Source organism: Engraulis encrasicolus, chromosome 19, assembly GCF_034702125.1.
Source record: "Engraulis encrasicolus isolate BLACKSEA-1 chromosome 19, IST_EnEncr_1.0, whole genome shotgun sequence".
Taxonomy (NCBI): domain Eukaryota; kingdom Metazoa; phylum Chordata; class Actinopteri; order Clupeiformes; family Engraulidae; genus Engraulis; species Engraulis encrasicolus.
This window is the reverse complement of record NC_085875.1, coordinates 47,732,487-47,754,769: the sequence shown is the minus strand read 5'-3', so window position 1 is coordinate 47,754,769 and position 22,283 is coordinate 47,732,487. Positions and strand designations below refer to the sequence as shown.

General features: G+C 46.7%; 1 protein-coding gene across 3 annotated transcripts in view; it reads left to right on the top strand.

Moving 5' to 3' along the window:
- nhsl1a (NHS-like 1a) overlaps nt 1–22,283 on the top strand; it is a 105,811-nt gene that overhangs the window by 36,529 nt on the left and 46,999 nt on the right. Inside the window, exon 1 of one of the 3 annotated variants that reach the window (XM_063184610.1) lies at nt 6,650–7,231. The exons of the other annotated variants lie outside the window; for them this stretch is intronic. Coding sequence (XP_063040680.1) covers nt 7,216–7,231 — 16 coding nt within the window. The 5' untranslated portion in view covers nt 6,650–7,215. Of the gene's footprint in view, nt 1–6,649; nt 7,232–22,283 lie in introns of those variants that run through there. 3 annotated transcript variants of the gene reach the window in all.

The window sequence follows — 22,283 nt, the reverse complement described above, 5'->3', positions numbered from 1 at the left end:
AGGTGAGGAGAGAGAGACAGAGAGAGAGAGAGAGAGAGAGAGAGAGAGAGAGAGAGAGAGAGAGAGAGAGAGAGAGAGAGACAGTGAGATAGATAGAGGGATGTAGAGAGAGAAAGGGATGGAGGGAGAGATAGAGAGGGATGGAGGGAGAGAGAGAAAGAGAAGGAAGGAGGGAGGGAGATAGGGAGGGGCGAGGAAGGAGGGAGAAAGAGAGAGAGGGAGGGAAAGAAAGAGAGAGAGAGAAAGAGAGGGAGAGAGGACCTTACGGGAAATACAGCCGTTGTAATTATGTCGGTGGTGCGAAGGAATGAGGAATGAGTGACTTTCTACTCTCCTCGTCTTCCGTCAGGCTCGTCTGTGTTTTTGATGCATGAGTGACGGGAGCAATTTAAATCTGAATGTGTTTATGTGTATGTGTGTGTTTTGCCCAATGGCTGTTTTGATGACAGGCCTTGTGGTGGTCGCTTGGCAACAGGTAGGGGGATGCTGTCTTACTTCCTTTTGGGGCGGAACCTTGGGGTTGTCTTACCTGTCAATCATTTAAGCAGAAGCGAGGGACGAGAGGAGAGAGGCGGCGGGACAGATGGTCGAGGCAAGCGTGGCTGACACTTGGTAAACAGAGGCACACGCCTACTGCTTCACACACACACACACACACACACACACACACACACACACACACACACACACACACACACACACACACATAGGCTCACATACACACACGCACACACACACACACACACACACACACACACACACACACACACACACACACACACACACACACACACGCACACACACACAAGCTCACACACACACACACACGCACACACACACACACACACACACACACACACACACACACACACACACACACACACACACACACTTACTTGCTTCCAGAGAGCAGTGGAGGCTTGATTATACCTTTGTGGTTAAGTGTTTTACGTGCTTGTGTCCACTAGCCACTCTCCTCCTCCACCACAATTATAGCATGCAGCGCTCACACACGGCGTAATGATGTGCAAGTCTGGAAGCGGATGCCGAATTATATATTTTTTTACGAGGGAACCTCAGCAGTTGCGGCGATGAGCTTGCCATCAACGCCAGAGGGGCCTGGCAGGGTTTCCCATACCGCATCTGTCAGAGAGGGCAAGACGGCGAGCCAAAGACCCAGGTCATGACTTCGGAAGCCTGGGAAGAGTGAAACTCAGATTTCTGGTCGTTTGGTTTGACTTTATCTAGTTGGTCCTGATATTTATTGATGCAACAGAGCCTTGCCAGGGTTGTCAGAAAGCCACTGCTTACGGTTGCTGCTAAGCCCGATGATTATTGTGAGTGAAAATGCTACCATCGGCTGCATGGTGAGAAAGTGTACTCTGGAGTGAGGCTGGGGTCAACGCGGTTAGCAGAAAGCTAGTGTGTGTGCGTGCATGCCGTGCGTGTGTGCGTGCATGCGTGTGTGTGTTTGTGTTTATCTGTTTGTGTGTGTGTGTGTGTGTAGATGTGCATGAGCCGCAGTCATGCCCCTGAGACACTTGTCATGCCTATCTCCTGTGGACCACAAGGAGCATCATCATCGTCATCATCATCATCAGCAGCAGCAGCAGTGGCGGCGTCTGTGTCTGGAGAGGAACACTGAGCTGCTAGGGTCAGGGGAATGGCCTGGAGGGTGCAGGGGAAGGCCTGGGCCGTGTGGGGCCCCCCACATCCCCCGCACCCTGAGCCTCTCCTGCGTGTCGTCACTGGCTCTGTGCCACCCAAGAAGGCGCTCGCTAAGTTATGGGGACCTAACGCTCGATCAGCTGTCCAAGCTTTGGGAGGAGGAGGAGGAGGAGGATGATGATGAGGAGGAGAATGATGATAGTGAAGAAGAGGAGGATGATGAGGAGGAAAAACAGGACAGTGAGGAGGAGGAGGAAGACGAGGTGTTTTTTCGTGGCGCTTACGGATGCTGTTACCGAGGTAAGCAGGACGCAAGACATGAATTAAGGATAGAGCAATATATATCAAGCCGATATTTACATTTTTTAAGTGTATCAGTATCGGCCGATAGGCGTGTGGTTTTGGCTGATACGCAATATTTATTATTTTATGCAATTCGGGTTTTATTAAAAGCACCAAGACACTTTATTTTGTATTACTTGATTGTTAGATATTACTTGATTGTTAGAGTGGGTGTTTACAGGTTACAAGTTCTACCTCAATTTGATAATGTTAAAGGAATGTTTATTTTTAACTTGAGACCTGGAATATTTGTCATTTTTTTAACCTTTTTTTTTAACCCATATCAGCCCCAAATATCGGGTATCGGAAATCGGGTATCGGCCAAGGGTGATGGAAAAAAAATCGGTATCGCATCGGCCATTAAAAAACCCGTATCGGTCGACCCCTAACATGAATACAAATGTGAGTGTGTGTGTGTGTCTGTCTCTGCGTCTGTGTGCCTGTATAGTTTTGACAGAAATGAAAAAGTCCACTTTAACCAGGATTATCCTGCTCACACTCTTTTATTCCTTCATGCAATGCCTCGGTTCATCCATGGCTTCCTACTGGCTTATTGCGTACCAATATAATTTCCCCTGAAGCCGCCACTGGTGTGTGTGTGTGTGTGTGTGTGTGTGTGTGTGTGTGTGTGTGTGTGTGTGTGTGTGTGTGTGTGTGTGTGTGTGTGTGTGTGTGTGTGTGTGTGAGGAGAGAGTGTGTGAGAGTGTGTGTGTGTGTGTGTGTGCATGCGCGACCACGCGCACGGGGTACTTGTGTCTGACGTGTCGCGTCTGTGCTCTCACTTCTCCAGTGCTGTAGGCTTTAGCTTCACTTAGAAGTGATTTGCTTACAACCCCGGCATACCTTTTCAAATGCGGAATTATAATACCTACACGTTTTGGGGTTGGGCTCGTCTGTTTTTTCCTGGGCCCACCTGTTTTATTATTTCTGCCTACGTGCCTGTCCTGCTCCCAGGTCAGACATTTTTTTGGCTGTGCGGTCTTTAAACTACTCCTGTCTGTATATTTTTGGCAACATTTTTCTGATGGGAAAAAAAGAGGACAAACTGATAACTATGACTGAGAACAGTTAAAGTATGGCTCACTATTGCATTTTAGATAATGAATAGGGTGGATGTGCTCTGAAAAGAGGTGAATGCTTTGGTATGTCTTATGTGTGGTTAATTGGGGTAGGGTGGATGAGGTCAAAGTGACCTTGAAAAGCTTGCTATGCTACTGATAAGTGATGTGGTACTGACTCATGTAAAGAAGGCTGGATAAAGTTTATGTGAGGTTTCCATCAACCGTGTGACACTGAATCACACTTGTCAGCCTATGAATCAGAGTCATTTACATGTATTGATGAGAAAAAATTCTGCCTCTGACTAATTTGAATTGCACAACATCTGGGCTCAGTTCATGAGCCAGATAGTGAAACTGGTTTCTATGCAAACGGTGCCAAGAGATTGTATTTTTCCCACAATATTCTACACAGAGAAAGTATTTATGAAGGTAATCCTGGATATGCCTGTTCTATGTGAAGCTACCAAAAGTCGACATCTGGCAATGAACATGTACCTACATGCAGGAGGAGGCTTTTCAGACTCAGAGCAAGCTGTCACTCCCCCATCATCTGCAGCCAGTTCTGGCTTATTTTGTAGATTAGGCTATTTGCAAGTTGCCCCAACATTGTGTTTGTGTATTACAATGTCAAAAAGCACTGAAAGATGCATGCATGCCTGTCAGCTATCCCACGGTCTTACTATGAGATCCTGTCACAGCTTGTGGAACTTACCTTGTCGAACCAAAACAATACAAAAAACAGCAAAAACTAGAGAGTGCAAACCTCTGCCAAGGAAATTGTTTGATAGAAAATTTGACTGTTACATCCTAATTTTTTTTTTCCAAGTCTTTCTGCCTTTTTTGTGGAATTAGAAACTGGAATGTCAAAATTCGCCCTATCCCACAATGGTGAAATGTTTTTTTTTTTTTTTTTTAATCCTGGATCCGGATCGTGATCTGGGTCACCACCAAAATGTAACCACTTGCCATTTCCAACAACTCCACAAAGTTTCAGCAAAATCCGTTCAGACATTTTTGAGTTGAGTTTTGAGACAAACAGAGAGACAAACTGACAAACCAACGCGACCGACCTCCTTGGCGGATGTAACAACACAGGGAAGATTTTTGGGGAGGGGCTGGTCTGCATATCTAAAGTGGTGTTTTTTTGCTGGATCACTACATTACATTTTCAAAGCTTCAGATTTGACATGCAGTAGAAATGTAGGCTTCAACACCTTGTAACTCAATTACTTCCTCTACAAATAACGGCACCTTCTGACCTCACCTTCTCAACAGTGGTGGAACAATGGCACACAGGGCCCTAGGACAAAACACTGAAAGGGCTATACGGCCTGCAAAGGTCATAATAGGGCCCGGCTCACCACCAATACCAGAGGGCCTTGGGCCCAGGGGCAAAGGCCCAGCTTGACCCCCAATAGCTCCACTCCTGCTTCTAACCCTTTGTGGTGTGCATTAATTCCATAAAGAGGCACATGTTAGGCCTGCCCTCTCTGTCTCTGGGTTCACCAGTCAATTTAGCCAGACTTGTTGGGAGTTGAATTTGCAATAGCCAGGCTGGAATCCTGCTTTCCGAGGCCACAGCCTATCTGTTGTGCCAATGGCCTCTCGGTGGGTATTGGATGTTTTCATGTGTCTGCATTGTCACCTAATCTCATGGGTCATGGCTGTGGGCTGCCCTGACCTCCTTCTCCCATTACTCTGTGCTATGGAAACTGCCCCATCATGATAAAGAGACACTGAACACTCCCCTGTCTGAAGAGCACAGCTCATCACTGTTGACCTATATTGTTACTAAAGAACAGGGTGCACTGTACAAATATTGTTCTTAGACTGAGATGTGTGTAGTATGCCCAATATTGTTTGCTTGGCAAAAACAACTGAAAGTAGAGGGTGTTCTTCTGCACTTTTCCCTTCCAGGCATCAGACCCTTGTAAAATCAGATGATAGGCTAGAATAAAAAAAATAGACTTGTCTTAATACAGCTCAATAGCTGGTGCATTGCCATTGTGGTTGTGGGGTTTGAAGAGACGTTTTTTTTTAAATAGAAGAATGTATGAAGTTGCACTTCTATTTCCCTGTGTAGTGTTATGGCGTTTTGTTGATGGTGAAACGAGTTTGTTTTCTAAAAACAAAAAGTTTACTTAGAATTGTTTGTGGCAATTTCTGGACAGCTGTTGCTGTATACTGGGTGCATCATACTGGGTATGGCCTATATCATCTTTCCTGGCATTTCCTGCACTGATGTCAAAAGGCCCATGAAATATTGCTCTTCAGCTGGAAGTTTTCACGCGCAGGACTGTGTTGTCGGTTCCGAAAACAGACGTTGTCAGTGTGTGTGTGTGCGTGCGTGTGTGTGCGCGTGTGTGCGTGCATGCGTGCGTACGAGCGTGCGTGTGTGTGTGTGTGAAATTTATTTCAAAAGGATACCACCATGTTATGTTCTAACACCTACTACACAGCACTTGTGAGAAACAACGCTAGGAAGTAAACAAAATTATTCACAGATAAGATGTTCACAGATACTATATTCACAGACGCCAGTGTATACCCATAATATAAATATATATATTAGCTCCTCTGGGAAATACGTTTGCGTGGGACTGGGCCCTCTTGTCGGTTGGTTGGTTGTCATAGTTTGGGATATCAAGCCCCCTCTGGCAGGAGTGTTTGCCAGCGCGTATTTGTGGTGCTGAAGCTGAACGGGGGGGGGCTGGACACCAACCCCCCCCCCCCCCCCCCCCCCCCCCCTCTGGACTCTCTCTGGTTTGTTTTGATTGTAAACAATTAGGGCCACAGGGATTTGGCAGATTTCACGCCGGCATTTTGTGCGCAAAGCCCGTAACTGCTGACGGTTTTATTTCAGAACAATCGGCACCCGAGGCAGACTATAGTGGCCAGAAGGGATGTGTGTGTTTGTGTGTGTGTGTGTGTGTGTGTGTGTGTGTGTGTGTGTGTGTGTGTGTGTGTGTGTGTGTGTGTGTGTGTGTGTGTGTGTGTGTGTGTGTGTGTGTGTGTGTGTGTGTGTATGGATGCGTATGGATGTGTATGGGTTTGTGCGTGTGTGTGTGTGTGTGTGTGTGTGTGTGTGTGTGCGTGGGCGTGCGTGCGTGTGCGTGTGTGTGTGTGTGCGTGGTGTAAGTGTGTCTGTCTGTGTCTGTCTATGCCTGTGTCTGCATGTACCTGTGGCTGTGGCTGTGTGTGTGTGTGTGTGTGTGTGTGTGTGTGTGTGTGTGTGTGTGTGTGTGTGTGTGTGTGTGAGTTGCAAGAGGACCTGGCCAAATTTAAAGTGCATCTCCTTCCTACCTTTTTTTCTTTCATCCTTCCTTTTTCTTTCTTTCTTTCTTTCTTTCCTTCTTTCTTTCTTTCTTTCTTTCTTTCTTTCTTTCTTTCTTTCTTTCTTTCTTTCGCAGCCGTTCTTTCAGACCCCTCTTTCTTTCAGCCTCTCAATGCCCCTCCTCCAACTCCTAGTTCTACTCTTTTTGGCCCCGCCTCCTCTGAGTAAAGAAGCCATTCGATTGGCTGGTCACTTTCCCATACAGCATGAGCTGGCAACCTGCCATGCTGTGCGTGTGTGTGTTTTTGTGTGTGAAATTTGGGAGAGGGAGCAAGCGAGAGCGACAGAGGCAGAGTGGAGGTAGAGGGTGAGAGAGAGCGAGAGATAGCAGTAGGGAGTAAGGGAGCGACAGAAAAATAGATATGGAATGAAAGAGAGTGCTAAGTAATTTCAGGAGTGTGCAGGAATATGTGTGTGTGTGTTTGAGAGAGCTTGAAGGGGAGTAACTGGAGAGAGGGAGTCAAACAGTGAGATAGAGAGGAAGAGAGAAATAGATGGGAGTTTGGATGTATGAACCTCTGCTGGTATGCATGCTGGTGTGCATATGAGTGACTAGCAAAATGTGTGCAACAAATGATGCGTGCAGATGACGAGGGGTGGTTAGAAGGGGGGTTCGTTTTTTTTTAAAAAGTAAAAAAGAGACTGAGCAAGCCAGAACAACAGCGAACGAGAGAGAGTGAGAGAGAGAGCAACAGACTGAGACCCTGGGCTGTGTGAGGACATCGCTCTCCTCTCTCCTCTCTCCTCTCTCTCCCCCTGACACACATTTCCACAGGACTCCCTTTGCAAGCCGAGGAGGAGAGCGGAAGCATGTTCTGTCTGAAAGGTAAGATTCCCATTTCTCACTGTGGCTTCCAAACAAAGACGAGGAACCGAAATCTTTACTTTTTTTCCACAAAGAAGTTGAATGATGGAAGTAGGCTGAGCTGTCTCTTACCCATGACTGAGTGAGTGGGGAGGAGAGACTTGAGCGAGAGACAAAGAGGCAAGGAAAGGCTCAGGCACTTTTCTTTTGTTATTATTTAAATATTTAATTGGGACCTTGTGGAGCCGACTTGCTTCTCTCTCTTTTCTTGTCTTGCCGATAATGTAACGTGTGTGGTGTGTTGGAACTCCAGAAGGTTGACGAAGGTTGGAAGTGAGGGAAAAGAGAAAGAAGAGAGAATTTTACAAAGAGAGGGAGGGGGGAAAAGTGAGTTATGGTGACCCTGCCAAAAAGTTCTGCACGCTAATGTAGAGTAGAGTGAGCCTCCAGCTGTTCGCAATGGAAACAACAGAGAGAGAGAGAGAGAGAGAGAGAGAGAGAGAGAGAGAGAGAGATAAACTCAGTGCTTCATCATTGTGTGTTAAATCATTGTCTTCCATTCACATTTGCAACAATTCCCTTCGTGTCACTTGTGTATGACCTACTGTACTGTGTCCGTGCGCGAGAGAGAGAGAGAGAGAGCGAGAGAGAGAGAGAGAGAAAGAATAAGAGAAAGAGAAAGAGAGAGAGTCCTGAGCTCAGTGCATCATCATTGTGGGTTAAATCATTGTTGTTAAATTCATTGTCACAATAATTCCCCTCGATTTGTTTTGCCTTTTTTCATGTCACTTGTACTGTGCACATGTGCAAAGAGCTGGTAAAGTTTCCCTTGCCTTTACTCTGGGGGCTTGAACTGTTGTTATACATCTTTTTCACCTTGGCAAAGAGTACAGTACAAAGTCATTGTTGTGTAGCCTTCTCTCCCTGGCCTTCTGAAGTTTCTTTACAGTGTGCATGTACTGTGTAGTGTGGTTGTGAGTGTGAGTGCGAGTGTGTGTGTGACTTTGTGTGTTTAGGTTGTGACACATATTGGATCCCCTGTGATAGAGGACTTTTTGTGTGCTGCAGGGTGGCTGCGGTGGAAAGTGTGTGTGTGTGTGTGTGTGTGTGTGTGTGTGTGTGTGTGTGTGTGTGTGTGTGTGTGTGTGTGTGTGTGTGTCTGCTGGGCAGGGGGGGTCAGAGGAGAGAATTAGTTCAGTGTCGGCGTGGCTGCTGATGGATTTCACCCTGTGAAGTTTGTTTTGGATGACTGGTCAGGTGGCTTCTGTTGTGTCGGCTCTTTCTTTATTTCAACTCTCTCTTTCCGTCACCCTCTGTCTCTTTCCACCTCTCTTTTTCTTTCTCCTTCTTTCCCTCTCCTTTTCCCCCCCTCTCCATCACCCTGTCTGCCCCCTTCGGCCAAACCCCATTGTGTTATCCCCCTGACCTTTCTTTCATGGCCTGTGTCACCTCTCACTCCCAGCCTAAGTAATCTCCTCTAAGCACTGTGACCTCTTTTTTTGGAGGGCGCACCACAGTGGCACACAGTGACTGGTCTGTGGGTCTGAGTTCGGACCTCCGCTCGGGTGTCCTGCAGCGGTGCTCAGCCCCTGATAAGGGGGGGAATGGTCTGCATGCTGCCTGTCACTCAGGCACACACCACGCCAAAGCACTTCCAACACTTATCATCGGCCACTTATAACCAGTGGAGGACTGGTTCTGCCACAGCACTGTCCTGACAGTGGAACATTGTAATGGTCATTGAAAAGACTTAACTACCGTAGTACTAACACTGCTATAACATTACAAAGAGTTTTTAGTAATGCATTATGATTTGAGCATTGCCATTCTGGTAACAGCAAGTGTGTAGGGGTTTTGGGCGGGGGGGAGCATGTCTTAATCCATTAATAACTTCTGTGTGGTTGAACTCAGAGAGTTTTTTAAGGCGAGAATAGCCTCTTTGCAACGATGGGCCCACCCGTTCACTCATTCCTGAAAAGACTCAACTTTACATCATAACAACATTGCCAAGACATTACAGAGAGCCTTAACCCCCTAGCGCAGAGCCTATGTTATAACCTTACTGTTATAGCAAATTAAGACTTGTTCATTAAAATTGTGGTGTCAGCAAGGTTATAACACAGGGGTTAAAGAATGAATGGCACAGCCAGACAGGCCAACATAGAAAAACGCTGGGCGGTGGATGTGTGTGGTTGCTGGGTGGGGGTTTGGGGGCATGTGGGGTTCACATCAACAACACTATGTTGCTCTAGCCGTCTGGTGCCTGTGTGGTGTGGTGTGGTGTGGGGGTGTGGTATGGTGTGGTGTTGGGGATGTGGTGTAGAGTGGGGTGTTAATGCCTGACTGGGGACCTGAACAAAAGCTGATCTGGTTTTCATGCATGACTCGCTCGCATGAAGGACGCGTCTGAATGGAGGACCTGAATGGAGCATATTTAAGTGAACTGTTTGCCATACACTCGCTGACACATATTTACCTCCCCGCCTGTCTTCTCAACGATTTAGACATTGGCACTCAGAGAGAGAGAGAGAGAGAGTTTTGTCAGACACACAGCACAAGAGTCAATGAAGCGACACACATGACCTATCTTTTCAGTCAGTTACCCTTCCAGAAATTGATGATAACAAGATCCATCTGACAAACTGCTTGAGCTGAGACATTGCCAGAGTCATGACATATTCTGTTAAAGGGGCTCCAGGTAGGATTAAAAGTTAAATTGATCATCGTCCCGAGTCAGTCGATGCTTATGCGAGTCATTAGTAAGTGAATGATGGCTCTCGCGACCGCTTCCACTGTCCGTTGTCAGAAAACCCTACATGCAACTTTTGACAGTGCGGTCCGAACAAGTGTCGTGGGAAGCTTTTCATTTGAAAACATTGCATTACAAGCATAAGCTTTACATACCATATTCAGATTTGTATCAACTGCTGGCATTCCATGATGAAAAACAATCTCACAGCGAGTTGATTTGAACAGCATTTTTTCATTACGTTGCAGATTTTTTGAGACAGGCATGCCACGGGCACCGCGCAAATTATGTCATCCTACCTTGTGCCCCTTTAAAGCAGTGGCTCTCAAACTTTTTTGAACAAACGCCACCTTGACCTCATCATGAGCCTGCCAATGCCCCCATTATTGTTACAAAATAAAAGACTAATGCCTCCCAATGGCAACTAAGCTCCACCCCCTCCCAACTGTATCCATCTCAATGCCCCCCTAGGGCTTCCCAAAGTCCCCTGGGGGACTGGCGAGCCCTTGCTGAGGAATACTATTATAAAATCACTATGACAGAACTCTCACATTCATGGAAGTACTGTATCAGATTATGTTGGCCTGAATGAGTATAACACAGCATAATTCATGGCCCTCTGGAATGTTATGTTGCCTTCTGTTTGCTAGGCATGCATTAACAAATATATATGCTATGGTATGGCATGGCCAGCTGTCTGTCTTATTTGAGTATAGAAAAGTATGTGGGTGTGTTTCACTGTCACCCTGTGATCTACAATCCCCTAATAAAAAGTGCATTATGGCAGATCATCAAGAGATTAAGGCTAATAGAAATACAGAGTTGTTCATTCTTCTCTCTCTCTCTCTCTCTCTCTCTCTCTCTCTTTCTCTCTACTGGTGTGTGCGTGTGCGTGTGCGTGTGCATGTGTGTGTATGTGTGTGTGCGTGCATGCACACATGTGTATGAGAGTGCACCAAAGAGATGAAAGATTATTTTGCCTCTTTTTGAGACAGTGCTTTACCACTGATCCCTGTGGAGTCTGCTTTGATTTTTCACCCCTCTTTTCTTTCGAGTTGAGAGTAGGCTTGCTTGTCTCTCCAGCCTCCTTGCAGCCCTCAGGACCAAAGCTTCAGGTACAAGTCCCAACAGGCGCGGAGCCCATCAAATCCAGATTTCAAACACCAGGCATCTCATCCTCACAGCATCTGGGAAGCTCAAAAACAGAGTGCCTCTTTAAAGAAAAAAAAGAAAATGTACGCCTCAACTTACAACTGAACAGCTGAGCGCCAGTCAGCCAACGCATTGCTTGAGTAACCCCCGCCTACACTGCATTTTTCAAAACTCGAGAGCAACTCGCTCGACGGTGAAAAGACCACAGGGTGTCACAGCTCAGTGCACCCTATTCATAAAGCACAAGACTCATTTTTCTGTGTCAGAAATGTATTGATATCTCTCGCCGTCATACAGTCAACAATGGTCTGTAAGTCTATATGTCTTATTTTGACATGACACGCATGCCGTATATTCAGTCACTTAACACCTTGTTTGTGTACACTGGAGCTGTGGGTGGTGGTAAGCATAGTACTGCATATCCTACCAGAATAGATGCTCTGTTTTTCACACTGAGATCTGGGTCAAATCTTCACATTTGATCTTGCGTTTTGAGTCCAGTCATTAATAAAACTGCAGTCACATGAGTGACATGGCCATTGCCCTAACGAGCCATTAAAGAAGCATTCAGTTAGTCATTAAAGATCACATCACCTTTTTATCTGTTGAGCAGCGAGATGGATGGGAGTATCAGAGGAGAGACTGTCCTTGTCCGTTCCTCTCTCCCATCATCATGGCCGCTGACAGCTTTGGCTGGGCCCAGGACAAACTCCTCTGAAAGTGCCCCCCTCACGCAATACATTCAATGTAAAGAGGATCCAATTATGAGCCCCCCATCTCCCTGGGCCCGGGACAAGTGACCCCTTTGTACCCCCTTGTCAGCTTCCCTGCCCATGGTCACATGGGGTCTGTCTGCAGGACCCTTGATGCCTTTGCTAGCATGGAGAGCACAGCTGTGGAATCCTGTTAGGGTTAATTTGGTTTAAGGCTTGGTTGAAAGCCATCTTCTGTGTGGAGTGAGTGGAGGGAATTTTTTTTGTCTTTTAATGTATTAAGCCGTGGGTGACCCAGAAAAAAAAGGCTTGGGTGGGTGGGAGTCTCTTGCTGTCCAACCATTCCAGAGGTATGGAATGTTGTTTTGGAAGTGGTGTGGAACGGTGAATACAATGCCTGATGCTGATTCTGGTGCTTATAAAATATTATATGTGGTCTAGTATGATCTTCTCTCATGCAGGAACAGATTTTCCCAATAGTGTGAGTACAGATATTAAACTCTCTGCAGCAAGTTGTGATCTTGCAGCGGTTTGGTTTCATTCTGACTTCAGCAATCATTGCACATGGACTGACTGGTCTTTTGGCATGACTTCTAAACACACACACACACACACACACACACACACACACACACACACACACACACACACACACACACACACACACACACACACACACACACACACACACACACACACACACACACACACACACACACACACACACACACACACACACACACACACACACACACACACACACACACATGCATGTACACACACACACACACACACACACACACACACACACACACACACACACACACACACACACACACACACACACACACACACACACACACACACACACACACAAACAGCTCGTACAGCTGTTTAGGTTGGAGGCCAGGCCAGCCTTCTCGCAGGGTATCCCTCCCTGGCACTCTGGAGTTTAGATCATGGAATAAAGGATCATAAATTCCAGAACCTAGTAGTGTGAGAAAGAAGCAAAAGGGAAAAAAAAACATTTCTCCTCTGAAAACTGTGTGTGTGTGTGTGTGTGTGTGTGTGTGTGTGTGTGTGTGTGTGTGTGTGTGTGTGTGTGTGTGTGTGTGTGTGTGTGTGTGTGTGCGGCGCGCGCGCGTGCGTGTGTGTGTTAGAGAAAGAGTGAGAGGGAGAGAGTGAAAGTCCTGGAGATGCAATCATGACGTGGATTCTGATTCTGTTTCCCAGGAGGCAGTGTGATCCTTGTGTATCAGATTGCATGCCCTGATAGAGATTTTTGCGAGTGTGTGTGATGGCATGGCATGGAGAGTGGCCCAATGAGAACCGTAGCCAACTGGTTTTGCAGGCCAGTCGACCTGTTACAGTGCAGTGCAGCACAGTAGTATGGTGTCAGCATACAGCAATAGCCGCAGGGGAGATCAGCTGTATTGGGTTTCTGTCTGTCTGCTTGACTGACTGACTGACTGACTGTCTGTCTGTCTCTATGTCTGTCTGTATGTCTGACTGCCTGTCTGTCTGTCTGTCTGACTGACTGACTGACTGACTGACTGACTGACTGTGTGTCTGTCTCTATGTCTGTGTGACTGTGTGTCTGTCTCTCTGTCTGTCTGTCTTTCTGTTTGTCTGTCTGATCATTGTAACTCAGGCTTCGTGAAAATGTTTAGCTGGAAAGTAAATGTTGATTTTGCAGCTGGCCATGAAAACCATCCCATAAGTCTATCCCCTCCCCGTCCGAGGGGAGGAGAGGAGAGAAGAAGAGAGGAGAGGAGTGGGAGAGGTGGGGGAGTGGAGGAGTGGGAGGATGTGGGGAGTGGAGAAGAGGAGAGAAGGAGAGGGGAGTGAGAGGAGTGGAGGAGAGGGAGTGGTGTGGGAGAGGAGAGATGGATAGGGAGAGAGGAGGTGATGGGGGAGGTGGGTTGGATAGGGGTCTCAAAACTGGGTCAGGAGGTGCAAGAATCATTTGTTAGGATTCCATCAGAAGGAGGGCGGGAGGGAAGGATAGAGAATGAAGCAAAATAGGAAAGACAAAGAAAGACAGGAAAGAAAGAACGAAATAAAGAAAGAAAGAAAGAAAGAAAGAAAGAAAGAAAGAAAGGGATGGTTGGACAAAGAAACAAAGTAGGAAAACATGTAAGAAAGAAAGAAAGAAAAAAGTTAAACAATGACTGAAAACAAAAACAGAAAAAGAAAGACAGAGGACAGAGACACAGACAGTACTGTGTTACTCATGGTGGATGGTGACTATGTTACTCATGGAGCCGACAGAAATCCCCTTTTTAAAAACCACACTGGTTATTTCAGCATGGCCGTGATGTGATGTGAGGGATGGGAGGTCACAGTGGATGAATAGAGGCCCCACTCATGAGGGCTCATGAGTCAGCAATGCATGATGGGGGAGAAGAGAGATCAGCATGACCAGAGGGAGACAAGGTAGGGCAAGGCAAGGCAAGGCCAGTTTATTTGTACAGCGCATTTCAGGCAAAGATGCATTGTGCTTCTCTTTTCTTTTTACTTTTTTTGGTCTTTTTCAACTTTATTTGATAGGACAGTGTGAGAGGTGGACAGGAAGCGAATTGGGAGAGAGACGGGGAGGGGTCGGCAAAGGACCCAGGCCGAGAATCGAACCCGAGTCAGCCGCATGGCAGGCGAGTGCCTTACCGATTGGCCACGGCAGGGCCCGTTGTGCTTCTCAAAACAATAAAAGTAAAAAGAAAGGAAACAAAAAGAATTAGAGGCAAAGAGACATTAAATGATTCGAAGAAAATTAGGGAGGGAGGGTGGAGGGAAGATGGAGGATGTTGGGGAGACATTAGTGGGACCGGTGGGGGGGGGAGGGGGGGGGTAGAAGAGAGATCAGTAGAACTAGAGGGAGGGTTGGTGGGGATGTGTGGCTATGGGGTAGAGATCTTGACCACAGGTGGGAGAGGGGTGGGGGTTAGTTTGAGTGTGTGGCTGTGTGGGCTGACTGAGGTTGTAGTGGGGGGAAAGGGTGTGTCTGTCTTTGGTGTTTTGCTTTCTAGTCAGGGGGGGAGGCCAAGAGAGTATGTGATGGGCAGGGCTGTATGGAGGAGATGCTACATACTCTCTTTCAGTCGAGTAAATTGTTCTTCCGTGCAAAATATTGTCTCGTGTCGTTACCCTACAAATTTTCCTGTGTTTGGTGTGATGATAATATACTGCTTCATGACTTCTGGTTTTGCTCTGTTTTTCCTTAATCACATTTTTGATTGATGACCAATAAAATAATCTTAAAATATGGATACCAGCCAAACTCATTTCAAGCATCAATGTCTTTGTTTACAGTATGTCTTACCTCCTTGATCTTAACACATCACCGCCTCTTGGGGAGTTTTAGCACTCTGAACTCACTCGCTCGTGAGACGGGGACAAGGGAGGATAGGAGAGGTAGAGGGAAAGACCACTGACTCTCTGTGGGACATGTAGCGAATGTGAAAAACCCACTAGTGTCATGAACATACCCCCCCCCCCCCATCTATATTTAACAGCCATTTTGACAAAGGCATTCCAAACATCCTGGGCCACAAAACAATGTGTCACAGTAAATTTTAATGACGCGTCGTCTTTGTCCGCTGAAGCCTGGCTGCCCCATGCGCTGACGGACAGACAAGCTGACACAGACCTTGTGGCTCCCTAATGCCCGTGCTAACGCACAATAACACTATTATGGCCGCAGAACTTTAGACAACCAAAACATTTTTTTTGTCGGATTATATAACCATTATATGTACAATGGCCACACAAGTTCCCAAACTCCAGAATACTGTATGTGTCTGTCAGATAAGAATGATGAGGTTGTTGTTGTTGTTTTCCACTGGCCCGGAACATGTCGAGAAGTTTATGTAATGGTGCCTATGAGTGACAAGAAGATGGCATTAATTATAGCCATTACCCAGTGAAAGGCATTATGGTTTTGGAATAGAGAGCACGAGAGAGGGCAAGGAAATGCCTATGGGAATGCATGTGTGAATGTGTTGATGTGGTAGAGAGAGACAGAGCGTGCGTGTGAGTGCATGCAAGCGTCCGCACACGTGCGTGCGTGCATGCGTCTGTGTGTGTGAGAGAGAGAAAGAGAGAGACTCTCTGTCCATGCTTTAAAGCCATTTCGCTACTTTCCACTACACATGCGTAACTAAGTGCTAGCCAACTCTTGTAAGAGATACATGCCTTCTCCATTCCACAAACCACAGGGTGGTTATAGGCACATATTGAGCAGCAAATCCACTAGTTCTGCTGTTGCATGGGAATAACATTTAAGTACATAAATATAAGATTACCACTTTTATAGTCTATATTGTCAGTAGATGTAGCAATTTCCCTGTCTGTGTTTATAATTGAGTGCATTGGGTGGACTGAACAATAGGTTATTAATCTCCATTGCAGAAAATGCACTTTTGAGCACTCCTCGTCATTTCCCAGCATCGACGTTGACTTCACATTAGGATGCGAAGATCCTAGCCTGCTGCTATGTGGGTCATCTTTCCATCCCAGTGTTTTGTCAGGGAAGTAGAGGAAGGATTTTCGTGGGAAGCGAAATGAGATGAACTTCCTGGCCCGTCATGTCCACCATGCTCAAGAGTGAAGTCCCATGCTGACTCTGCAATGCCCCCCCATACATGCTCTTCGGTGTCATCAGGTGTTATTTTTCCACCCATGCTGTGGAGTTAAAGCACCGCTTATTTCCTGTAAACACCCAGTTCAAGCTTTGGTGTCGTGAGAAAACAACTGCTTGCACGAAGTCGTCATGTCCCTTACGAAAATCGACCATGGTGTATTACCATGATTTTGAGCATGGTTCGGCTTGATTTTTGGTTTGACTAGGTTTAACTATAAAATGATATTTTTTTACAGAAAGTGCGCTCAACTCCCAACTGTTTCTTACAAAGTCTTCGGGTGCGAGCAAACAGCAAAGTTAACTGTAAAATGAACCATGGTTTTACGCTGAAAACTAACCATGGTTTTACCACGGTTTATAATTATTCATTAAATGACACTTAGTTGCTGCTTCTTGGAATGCTATTGCAAGTCATTGCAAGCTAAAACTGTCAAGTCAAGTCAAGTCTCAAGTCAATAGCGTACAAGTCGAGTCAAGTCACAAGTCATTCCTAATATTGGTAAGTCAAGTCTTAAGGCGAGTCATTTGTGACTCAAGTCACAAGTCAGTCCAAGTCACAAGTCACAAGTCCACATCTCTGATGGATAGTAAGTAGACATGTATTAGTAGCTAACATATGAACCCTATTCTGAAGTGAACTCCATACAGATTTCAGAAGTAGAGAAATAGAGGGGGAGGAGACAACAAAAGAAAGACAGAGCCACCTCCACCACCAAAAAAAGAGGGGGGAAAATACACAGTCTGGAACAGCAGGTGATCCAATCGGATCTAGGCACCAGCGATACCTTGGCAACCATTGTTCTGCTGTGGTTCCGCCAGCCTTGTGGTTGGGTGCCTGGTGTTGTCCAGTGCACATGAATTAATACAGAGGAAGCTGGTCGGGGGTTGTGCTTGAGGCGGGAGGGTGTGTGTGTGTGTGTCTGTCTGTGTGTGTGTGTGTGTATGTGTTGGGGGGGGGTGATCTGCGGTGTGTGTGCCTGTTAGAGACTGCTTCCTCACAGGGGCAGACTAATCTCTATTCAAGTGCAGTGGTTTATGTGATCTCAAGGGATTGGACAAACACATCTGGGGGGCTTCCGAGAAGACTGAGATTATCCCCCCTCCCCTTGGTGACTTGAGCTCAAAGCGTTTTCTTTTGTTTGAGCGGCAACAGGTGTTGTCTGTGTTTGCACTGAAGATCAGTGGGGATTATGGATGAAGAATCAAAATGCTCTTCACCAGTTGCAGGGCATCGCAACGCACTGCCATATTGCAATGTCAAGTTCAGGACAAAAGGGATTCAATATTTTGGAAAGATTTGTTCAAAGTGCTGTCCGTTGCTGTCCTTTGATGGTACAGGCTTACAATAATTCTCCACAATCAGATGGACATCCTCAGAGTGGAGCAGAGTTTACTTGAACTTGCAGTAAGTTGTAAGGGGTGTGTTTTATGGTCTTGGTGTGGGTCATCTAAGGGCATGTGGGGGAAAAGCAATTGTTTTTTTCCATTTAAATGTTCTTTTGTAGTTAGCCAAACTGCAATGCCTATGAATTATTGTGTTCTCACAAAGTTGGTGAAAAGAAAAAAAAACAGATTAGTGATAGCAGTCGTCAAAATACTGCAGAGTGTTAAGATTTAGAAGTAAGCTCTCTCCTTTTTCTAGCTTTGTAGGTCTAAGGGGTGATCTTCATGGACAACTCACTCAGCAGAAAACACCAGTGTTGTTTTTCGCAGTGCAGAGAACCCACAGATTGTCCCAAAACCATGAGTCATATTTTAAAGTACTTGGCTTTGCTGTGTGTCATTTGCAAAGGCCAAGGTGGCCCTCGAGTCAAGCTGTAATTTTATACTCAGCAATCAAGGACGCCATAAAAGAATACCTTTGGCTTCCATTGGGGATGCATTCTGTCCAACTGTGAGTTCCCAAAACGTCCCATACTGAAAAAAACTGGTGACCTGTCTGGCAAAACTCAGCAGCCACACAGGTTGACTTGTGATAGATGTTCAGAGACTTGCACTGAAAAGGTTTTCATTTATTCAGTTGAAGACAAAATATGTTATGACTTTTGGGATGAATCTCTCTCTCTCTCTCTCTCTCTCTCTCTCTCTCTCTCTCTCTCTCTCTCTCTCTCTCTCTCTCTCTCTCTCTCTCTCTCTCCCTCTCCCTGTGTGTGTGTCTATTTGGAGGGAATGTTGCCGTGTAAGCAAATCCAGATGCTTGCGCGAGGCAGGCCACTGACCAAGCAGCCACAACAATAGCCAGCTCACCTACAGCTGCTGTACAGCTACAGTGTTACTGTTCTCAGAACAAAGAAGATGGCTGGAGGAAAAAACCTTGTGCCGAAGCTGAAATGGAACTGCAGCTGTGCTTCAGCAGTATTTGTTCATACATTTTGATAACTCCTTAAGCCTAATTTCAAACTCCGAAAGCCTAACTTCAAATATACATTCAACTATAAATATATTCACTCTGTAACCATCAGTTCAAATATACATGTGAGCAGGGGCGCTGACAGCTTTTCATAGGCCCAGGACAAAATCATCAAAAGAACACCCCTCTCAATACATACAATGTACTGAGGACCCAATTCTAATGCCCTTATCCACCCCCACCCCTCTCCCTGGGCCCAGGGCAGCTGACCTGTTTGTCACTGCCCCCTGTCATCAGTCCCGCAGGAGAGCGCCCACATTATGCGATAAACCTTGTCTTAGTTTGGAGCTCAAGCAGAAGTGTGCCTTGGACTTTGTTATGAAGACAGACTATGGAAGGGTCTTACGATCTCAGAAGCAGAAGCAATATAAACACAGACTGAGACCCGGGAGCCGACTCTGGCAGGAACACCGAAAGCTGTATGTGATAGCTGTAACGCTAAGCTCTGTTGTGGAGAGGAGCGATCCTGTGAGGTTCCAGGGGGTTTTGGCAGGAGAGACAGGGCCCTCCACCCAGCACTAAAGTTTCAGCGCAGGCTGGGTTGTGGTGGATGTGTGATGGATGGATGGGCTAGAGGGGGTGGTCTGGGGGATTGGGGTAAAAGGGTGGGGATGGATGGTGGTTATTGGGAGGTATTGGGGGCTGGGTGGTTCTTCCGCATATGGTTGCTTGACTCCTTTAACCGCCTGCCATGAAGATGAGATCAGAATTTCTTCTTCCTCTCCTTTTTTGTGGGGGCAATTTATTTAATGAGATCCAACCGGTTTCTTGTTGGCTTAATCCTGGCATCCTAGTTCTGCTCAGTCGAAGTTCAATACAGGCTTTTCAGAGTTGTAAGTTCCTGCTTATGATACAGGAACTCCCCCACACCTAATGACATGCAATGCCACCTTTGTGGAGGGACAAAATGACTGGTTTAGGGATACAATTTCCTGTTTTTTTTTCTTTCCCAGACAGAACGACCCACACCACAGGATTTGTCGCTGTTCTCACAGGACCGCTCATCAGTGATGATGACACATGGGGGTGACAAAACACTCTGTGACAGTTACATGAGCACAGTACTTATCTGGTGTTTTACCAAAGACACCTGGTGCCATAACAAGACCAAAGCAGTCATTAACCCAGATTTGTCACAGCACAAGACATTGGATGTGTCTTTGTTGTCAAAGACTTCCTTAGTGACTCTGCCACACACTCAGCCAACATGAATGACACCCTCTGTGTGAGGTGGGTGTCATGCGTGTTAATTACCAGTAGGTGGAGCTGCTGCTTGCGTCTGTTCCTCTGGGCTAATTGCCAGTCTTAACAAGGGCGCCTCATCCATTATATGGGTATTTAGTGGCACTGTCTGCCAATGCCAGTCAGTAATTATGGGTAATGCACAGTTCCCCCTATAAAATGTATCATTTACCCCCTTGAAAGACTTGTTATGACTGGCTTTAACTTTGACTGCTTGTTTCTGCTTACTCTTCAGTGGCGTGTCAGTTTTGCTGGCTGGCTTTTTAAATATTCATCGTTTCCATCACGGAAAACTGTGATCGGATTTCTCTGGCCACTGGAAACAGAGAGCGTTGGCAACAATACCCAAACATCCAGGCAAGCGCACGGCAGGGCAGTCGTCACCTGGCCCTGTGGTGAGCATCTGTGAGGGACTGGCCTTCCTTCACCGTGGTTGAGATGTCTTAAGGATAATCCGGGGTTAAGAGCTTAATCTGAAGACGAGGGGGCCTGCTGAAGGAGGCTCTCTTGTCCAGTCTCTTCGCAGTTCCTTTCTCTGGACGAGAGATGAGGAGTATGTGTACAATAAAAGGCCTAGTTTGTGCAGCTGCTCGGGCTGTTCTGTTTTATCATGAGGAAGAGTAATGTTGGTAAATAATAGTTGCTTGTCAGCCTTTTTTTGGAAAGTAGGGCTCTGTTCTGCACGGAGGGGTCATCGCACAGCAAGTTTCCCTGCATGGATCGGACTTTCACTTCCGCGAGGAACTTGCCCCTATGTTCTGGGACGTGTATCTTATGTGTGTCTCGACTCTGTACAAACAAGTGACTTCTCAAGGTCAGTGCACTGAGATCAACGCTGGGTGCGGGAAAAGAAACCGTTTTGGAGGCTCCAGTGGCTCCAAAAGTGGCGGCAACGGAAAAGGAGTCCTAGGCAGGACAGACACAACACAGCGCTAGTGTGTGTGTGTGTTTTCTCATGTCGGCCATGATTGCCTACGTGGACTGTCTCTCTAGCGAGCCGACAGCCAAGTGCTGGAACCGGCGTTACTATGAGGACGAGGACGAGCTCCTGCCTCTCTACACGCGGCGCCTCCAGCCCAAGACCGAGGGCAGCCTGCGCCGACGCCTGCTCAGCTCCAAGATCTACCAGCAGCAGGATGCTCTCTGGGCCCCCAGGCAGATGGCGGGGCCCGTCTCCCCTGGCAGAAAGGGGCCCCAGAACCTGCAGCCACAGCCACAGCCATATCAGCAGCCACAGCCATATCAACAGCCACATCAGCAGCCACAGCCACAGCGTCCGGCCAACCCCACCCCCACTCACGTTCGCCAAGAGCGGAGTAGAGGTAGAGCTGTTGCATTTGCGTTTTCATTTTTCTTTAGTTTGCTCTTTTCTCATCGCCTCTCTTCTTTTCTGTTGTCATCATTTTCTCTTCTCTTCTCTTCTCTTCTCTTCTCTTCTCTTCTCTTCTCTTCTCTTCTCTTCTCTTCTCTTAGAGTATTACAGGTATATTATTTTAATTTTTTATCCACTGCCTCCACACCCAGAGCTTGGCAGGCCAGAGCTGAACACGTACACGATGCAAGGTCGACTTTGCGTTGACCATGCTCTTTGTTTGTGTTTATGTTCAGAGGGTGGGAGGGGGTGGGGAGGCATGACTACTTCAATAGATGCTGAAATCAATGCTTTCTTGAAATTTGTCAGCATTGCAAATCCTATCTAAAAGGCCCTAGGCACTGTGGCGACCAGAGTCTTGAGATGGGCTTTGAGCTGTGGGTTTTTGGAAGTTCTGACAAGTTTCTATTTACCTCTGGGTCTCTTTGCACTGCAGAGTGTAAACGGACCGCATGAAGTGGGGCTTTGGATAGGATCACATGCAGGGGCGGAGCTATATGTGGGGCAAGACGGGCATTTTCCCCTGGGCCCAGGAGGGCCCTCCTGTATTGCTGGTGGGGGCACCATTATGACCTTGTCAGGCAGTATGGGGGGGCCTAGCAGCGTTTTGCCCTAGGCCCTGTGTGCAATTGTTCCGCCACTGATGACGTGCCATCAAGGCAGGCTGTGGCTTGCACCCCAAAAACAAAGGCTTTAGTTTCATCCTCAGTGTTTTTACAGTAACTAACAAACTATTGAGTGTCTCCTTTCACTCTTAAATATGCTTTTTGCCATGCATGTGGGTGTGGATGTTTGT